The following is a 7136-nucleotide window of genomic DNA, read 5'->3' as shown; positions in this document are numbered from 1 at the left end:
CTGCCCGCGGTGCTGCGTCCCCTCCCCTCCCGCGGCGTCCCCTCGCCCCACCCGCAGGTCCCCGTGTCCTCCCGCTCTATTAAACCCCTTTGTGTCCCCCTCAATTACCCCCTTCGTGCCCCCCCCGACCCCTTAGCCCTCCCCCAGTGCCACTTTGTCCTCCCTCCGTTTCCCCTTTGCCCCGTTGCACCCCTCCCTTCATGCCGGGTTCCGGTGCTCGCTGTTTCTATGGAGCCCTACAGGGCTTGGAGGAGAGGGGGGGCTGAGCGAAGAGCTGAGCCTGGTGCCCCCCCCATCCCCCTCCCCACAGCCCCCCCTTCAAGGATGGGATCTCCCTCTGCTTTTTCTCCTCGCCTTCATGCTGGCTGCAGTGAGTTTTCAGGATAGGTGATGGCTCTCCATCCCAGAGCCCTCGCAGGGCAGGGGGAGCGCTGGAAGGAGAGGGGAGTGAAGAAGAAAGAAGGTGAGGATAATGTATTTTCTGTGGGATTTTTGTTTCCGTGAGGGAACTGATGGGATGGCAGCCCCCAGAAACCGGCCTGAGGAGTCGGCAGCAGATCGGCGATCGGTGCTGAAGGTCAGTGAGGAATAAAACCACGCAGTGCCGGGATGCAGAGTGGCGGAGATGTGCTGGGTGACAGCAGCTGACAGCTCCAGCTTGCCCCACGCCAAGCCTTCCTCCACTAGAGGACTTTGCGGGATGTGGATGCAGCAGGGAGGTGTTGAAGGGCCGGAGCTCAGGTAGGGTGACATGGAGCTGCAGGGAAGGTCGGTAGGTTGTGGCTTGATATGAGAACCAAACAGGGGAGCCTCTGCAGCTGTGCAGAGTTATGACCCCAGGAGTCACTGTTTGATTCAGAGGGACTGGTGAGGTGGATTCCAGTGTGGCAGAGCGGGAGATTTCCAACAGCCTTTTTGCTGCATGCTGCTGCTGTATGTGCCAGGCTAGGTACCTGTAAGGCCTTGGATGCAGAGGCTGTCAGCTGTTCTTGCCGAATAAAGCGTGACATCTTCCCGTGTTAACCTGCTGCTGAACCCAGTGCTCCGGAGTGGGTGTGGGTCTGTTGGGATTGATTCAGAATTGCCCTAATTTCTCATTACTGGGTGTGTAACTCCTGTGTGCTTGGTGTTCGCACTCACTGACTGTAAGCAGATAGCTGAATTTTTGTGTTACTTGGCATTTGTTAGTTTTCAAAGTCTGAAACAGATCGGGGTTGTGTTCAGTTGCTGATAGGGCTACTTGTTCTGTGACTCTCAAGGACCTTCCATCAAATGAAGACACCTCCCCATCCCTGAGCAGCAGATGTCACATGCCCTGAGTCCTCACTGCTCTCTGCCCTTCCATCCGCTCCTCGCTACGATCCCAAAGCTGAGAAATCAAATATCTCTTAGTTTTAGGTTTTCTAGATGTGTTTTTTTTCAAAGCTATGTCTTTAAAAGCACTTGCTGGTCTCTGCCCTTTGGGATGCAGGTGCTTTCATCTGCACTGTTTGCTCTTTCATCTCAGTGCTGTACATTTGCTAGAAAACGGGAACAAATGGCAAAGAAAGATGATTTGCAGTGGCCATACAAAGTGTGTATCTGAACATCTAATGTCTGCTTGAAATGTGCTGTGCATTTTAGGAGCAGAGTTATGATCTGTATTCATTGAGGAGCAGAAACACTTCTCCCTATGGTGTGTGAGGAGACATTCCTAGCACCACATCCCTTCCCCACATGTTTATTCTTTGTTTTCTTATCTCTTGAACTGTAACTTTCTTGCCAGGTGGGAGATGGGGCCGTTTCCCTCGTGCTCTAGGTGACTCTGACACCTGGTTACCGTGAAGTCCCAAAGGAAATAGAGGGACAGTGGTAGTGGGATTTTCTCACCTTCAGAAAACCCACACAACCAGTTGCCTAATGGTAAGAAATGTTATTTTTAATTAGGCTTATATTGCACAGGGTCCATTCATTGGGGAACGCATTGTGAAGCAAAAAACATCCGAGTTCCAAACATGTTGAGCTACGTGCAGGGGCACCCAGGAGGGTATGGGCTGTAAATGCTGCATGCTGGCAGGGACTGGGAGGAGCTGGTCTGAAAATTTGATTGCTCTCTGTTTTGTGTCCTTTCCCCAGGGATTACCTGTCCTGCTGGCGTCATGGGGAGCTGCTGCAGTTGTCTGTGTGGAGACAACATCCCAGACAACCACCCCACCAAATTTAAGGTAAGTGTTGGACTTCATCCCCATTATAGAATCTGTAGCAACACTCACTGCTAGCAAAGCCCAGCGTGGGTTGAGCTCTAGGCATGAAAGCAAAGAAAAACTGCTCTTGCAGATAAGTCTTTCACTTGATAAGATTTGCAAATATGTTGCTGGTTTGTTGTTTTTTGTTTTTTGTTTTTTGTTTTTAATTAAGTACCCTCTGCTGCAGATATTTTTGTATTTGCAGTACAAATTTCCTCTGTGCTGAGATTCAGGCTGAGCAAGGAAATGGAGAACTGGAGAGAAACCTTTTATTGCTCAGGGCTGTGTTCCAGTGTCTGTGCTGAGACACATCAGCTGAACTGCTGAGCATGAAGTCTCCAGGCCTGCCGGCTCTGCGCTTTCTGCCAGCAGTAAATTCATGCTCTCAGCTGGGAAAAAGGCATCTCAGGAAATGAAGGGGAAATCCATGGGAATTACCAGATCTTTGTGGGAGGGTTTTTTTTTCCCCCTTTTCTAAACACACCAAGCTTCCTGGTGCGAGCTGTGTGGCTTCTGCAGGTAACAAACGTGGACGATGAAGGTAATGAGCTGGGAGCTGGGGTTATGGAGCTGACACAGACAGAGCTCATCTTGCACACTCACAAGAGAGATGCAGTCAGGTGGCCCTACCTCTGCCTGCGTCGCTACGGCTACGACTCCAACCTCTTCTCCTTCGAGAGCGGCCGTCGCTGCCACACGGGGCAGGGTGAGTGCTGGCTGTTTCTTGCAGCAGGAGCTCTGGGTTTCTGCTCCCAGGAGTGTGCTGCTGCTTGTGGCCACACCAATGGGTGTTCGTGCAGCCTCTCATGCCCCCTGAACACCCGTGTGCATGCACATGCAGTTGATAATCTCAATTAAAATGCTAATGAGAGTGCTGTTGTGCTCAGAACCTAGTGGTCTCATTTTGCTAGTGCACGGGCACTTAGGAGGTTAATTGATGAACCAGGCTTGAGCTGAAGTTTCCAACAGATGGAACATATTTTATGTCAGAGTGTTGCTTACAGCCCAGCTCCAAGCTTGGTACCAGGCACTGAGCAGTCCACAGCTGTGCGTCGTGTTTCATGGTGTGTTAGGAAGTGCTTTTTGCAGGACTAGAGCTTTGTTCAGCCTCCTTTAACTCTGAGAATAAAGTGAAGGACATCAGCTGCACCTTTTCACAGACTCCTTTTCAGATTTGTTATTTCTCAAAGCTTTCAAATGTACATCAGTAGCAGCAGTGGCTTAAACACGATGTGTTTTTGCAGCACATTCTCTCTGCCATGACTGGTGTTATTTCTGCTTCACACTTTCTATTTTGTGTCTGGCAGCACTTCGTAATGCAAAGGAAAAAGAGTTTTGTGTTTTACTGATTTTTATGCAGGGGGATGCTGTACACAGAACAGGGAAGTGAGTCACCCAGGGGTATGTGCCAAGTCATCAGCAGCACTGGGAATGGTTTTACGTGGTGCCTGTGAGCTCCCCTCCCAGTCTGCCTCTATTGCTTTGAAGAGCTGAGCACTTTCTTGGTGTGTGCATCCCAGGAGCAGGAGGAGTTTGTTTCCTCATTCTGTTGATGTGTTTGTAGACTCCTCCTTATCCACAAGGACTCCTCATGACTGTGTCTGTGTAAAGGACTGCACTATAGTGCCGTATGATTCTTTTTAATATTTGGGCTTTTCCTGTTCTGGAATCGTGTTTCAGCAGTGAGAATTGGTTGTCTGCTTTGCCATATGCAGGATTAGGGATTAGAATTCTGCTGTGAATGTGTTTTGCTTTTATTTAGGCCCAGACAGGGGTGATGGATAAAGCAGAGCTGTTTGCTCCTCGTGTGTTAGGACACGTTTTGCAGGCACGTGCTTACCAGTCATAATGCAGACAGAAGTCAGAGGGGTGACACTGTTGTGAGGAGTTTTCTCCCTTCCTTTTGGGACTTTTTTCTTCTTCTCAGTTAATTTCATTTGGAGGGTTCCTTCCTGATGGTGTCTTATATAAGGCAGATCTAGCTATGTTTTGGTCGGAATGTTTTGAATGTTATTTTTTGGAGTATCAGCTGTTGTTGCCATGCCATCCTCGTTGCTATGGCTTTTGTGCATGTGTGTCTGTGTGTGTGCGTGTTGCAGTGTGGGCTTGCTCAGCTTTGCCCACACCAGCTCTGGTTTGGGCTGCTTGCTTGGAGAGACACTGCTCAACTCGATGCATTTCTGAAGTAGGACACTCCTGTTCCTCTCTCACCTAGAAACCCCACAGGGCCCAGTTCAGCTTCCACCAGTCCCTCGAAAGCCTTTCCCCTGGCAGTGAGAACTGGGTGGTGTGCCAGGGGAGCTGAAATAGAAGATTAGAGACGAAACAAAACCGGTTCGCTTGTATCTTTCACAGCTCTGCTTGTCAAGCGCTGAGTGTCAGGAGATAATTGGGGTGCTCTGTTTTTACAGCGGTGCACTGCGTGGCCAGATGGCAGTCTTGGCACTGCGGGATGATGTTGATGCAATAATCCACTCAGATGCTAGTTGTTCTCATGTGGCTGTGAGTTTCAGGGGTTGATTATGTTAAACACAATAAAAGAAATCAAAATTGCCAGTTCATTTACAGCCCAGAATTACATATCCCTTGTTAAAGCCAGAATTGCTTTCTTGCTTTTCTGATCCTCCTCCTCGTTACCCTGCAGGGATTTTTGCCTTCAAGTGTTCCAGAGCGGAGGAGATCTTCAATCTGCTCCAGGACCTGATGCAGTGCAACAGCATCAATGTTGTGGAGGAGCCTGTTGTCATCACCAGGAACAGTCACCCTACAGAGAGGGAGCACTCCCACACCCCCCAGGCCCCCACCAGTAAGTTTCCCTCAGCCCATGAGGAAACGCCTTGCTGCCCATGTGAAACTGCCCTTTGAAGACCACAGATATTTCCCAAATGCTGCCTTGCTGCTGACCTGTATCCTTATGCCTGTGTGAGCCTCCTACAGCGTGTTTATTTTAAGGCCCCACTTGTCTGCGGTGTGGTATTTTGTTTCCAAGGAAACAGCAACAAAAAAACCCTTCAGTAGTCAACTGGGTGTCACCCTTCAGCCCCTGTTCACCTGGAGCTCTGCCAAAAGGCCTTTTTAAGTGGCACCTACAGGGATCAGGTGGTTCCCAAAGGAAACCACGTCTGGAAGAATTCAGGTTTGCTCAATTCCTGCCTCCATTAGGAGTCACTTAAATAAATGCAAACAGGAGGGCCTAGCCCTTGTATTTATATGAGGCACTTTGTGATAGAAATCTTCTCCAGACAAGCTGATTCTGACTTGCAGGGTGCAGTTCAGGGACCAGCTCACTGTGGAAATGCAGTCAGCTGTTTTATGCACCAGACCAATGCTCTGTTGTAATTCTCTCCCAGCTCTGGGGTACACCGTCCCAGGATTTGCCAATGGATTCCACAGTTTCCCTGGAGAAAGCCTGTCATACTTGGCGGCCCACCACCCCTCCATGAGCAGCCTGAGGCATTCCTCTGTGGGTGAAGACTCTACTCATGCCCTCATTGGGCCTGACGATCAGGTAAACACAAATGTCCTAAATTCTCCCGTTTCCAAGCAATGAACAAGTTTGATGTGCTAGCAGCTCCGTGCAATTCCAGGTTTCTCTTGCTCCAGCAAAGCTCAGGCAATCCTTGTGCCTTTGCCACTCTTCTCTTTTGCCTTATTTTGGTCTTGGGGACTTCAGCTCTGATGCTTCCCTAAAATGGGCACTCTATTTAGGTGGATTGATTTGGTTTCCTTGATCCCTGGGTGGTGCAGTTAATGTGACAGATGGAAGGGAGCCATCCGGAGGGACCTGGACAAGCTTTAGAAGTGGGCCCACGTGAACCTAATGAGGTCTAACAAGGCCAAGTGCAAGGTGTTGCACCTGGGTTGGGGCAGTCCCAGATATGAGTACAGACTGGGAGAAGAACGCTCTGAGAGCAGCCTTGTGGAGAAGGACCTGGGGGTCCTGATGGACAAAAAGCTGCGCTTGAGCCAGCAGCGTGCACTTGCTGCCTGGAAGGCCAACTGCTCCTGGGCTGCATCAGAGGGGTGGCAGCAGGGAAAGGAAGGGGTTGTCCCCCTCTGCTCTGCCCTCGTGAGGCTCCATCTGGAGTACTGCATCCAGACCTTGGGCTCCTGGCACAAGAAAGACGTGGGGCTGTTGGGGGAGGGCCGTGGAAATGCTCGCGGTCTGGAGCACCTCTGCTGTGAACAAAGGTTGAGGGAGCTGGGCTTGTTCATCCTGGAGAAGAGAAGGTTCTGGGCTTTCCAGTACTTGAGGGGAGATTATGAACAGTATGGGGACTGACCTTCTATGTGGCAGACAGCGACAGGACAAAGGGGAACAGTTTTAAACTGAAAGAGGTGAAATACAAATTAGCTGCTGGGGGAAATTCTTCACTCAGAGAACGCTGAAGCACTGACACTGCTGCCCAGAGGGCTGTGGATGCCCCATCCCTGGAGGCAGGCAGGGCCAGGCTGGGTGGGGGGCACCCAGCCCACAGCAGGGGGTCGGAATGGAAGGGTCTTTAGGGACCCTTCTAACCCACCCATCCTGTGATGCTATGATCCTCTAGCATTCTCTTGACATTTCTTTGACAGTGGCACTTAGCTGTAAGTCTGTCGTATTGCCTTATCAGCTATTACTGCATCCCCTAATCTGATCTGCAGATGCATAGCCAAATTCAGATTCCTTTTATTTTTATTTTTGATGTTCAGCTCTTTGTTCTCGGTTGTAGAATTTGAGGTTTTCCTGACATAATCCATCTTATCTCACCCATTGTCAGAGAAACCTATGCGGGTGTGAGCGCTGCAATATATCAAGTATAAGGAGCTCAAGAAAATACTTTGCAGGTGGCTTTGGTTTTTGTTCTGTATGGCATGCATCAAATGTGAAATAGATTATTCGTTCCTTCTGCAGTTGGACTCTTTTTTTTT

General features: G+C 49.8%; 1 protein-coding gene across 3 annotated transcripts in view; it reads left to right on the top strand.

The window, feature by feature from the left end:
* The window catches only part of FRS3 (fibroblast growth factor receptor substrate 3), a 14163-nt gene that overhangs the window by 1210 nt on the left and 5817 nt on the right, over window positions 1-7136 (top strand). Inside the window, exons 2-7 of one of the 3 annotated variants that reach the window (XM_003212979.4) lie at window positions 506-741; window positions 1766-1902; window positions 2116-2204; window positions 2745-2931; window positions 4870-5031; window positions 5576-5733. In XM_003212979.4, the coding sequence (XP_003213027.2) occupies window positions 2139-2204; window positions 2745-2931; window positions 4870-5031; window positions 5576-5733 (573 nt within the window). In that variant the 5' untranslated portion in view covers window positions 506-741; window positions 1766-1902; window positions 2116-2138. The other 2 variants (XM_010724399.3, XM_010724400.3) reach the window with 2 other exon arrangements.

The sequence above is a fragment of the Meleagris gallopavo genome, chromosome 28 (assembly GCF_000146605.3).
Source record: "Meleagris gallopavo isolate NT-WF06-2002-E0010 breed Aviagen turkey brand Nicholas breeding stock chromosome 28, Turkey_5.1, whole genome shotgun sequence".
In the NCBI taxonomy this organism is placed as follows: Eukaryota; Metazoa; Chordata; class Aves; order Galliformes; family Phasianidae; genus Meleagris; species Meleagris gallopavo.
The sequence above is the reverse complement of the archived record's forward strand: the minus strand, read 5'-3'. Positions and strand labels throughout refer to the sequence as shown.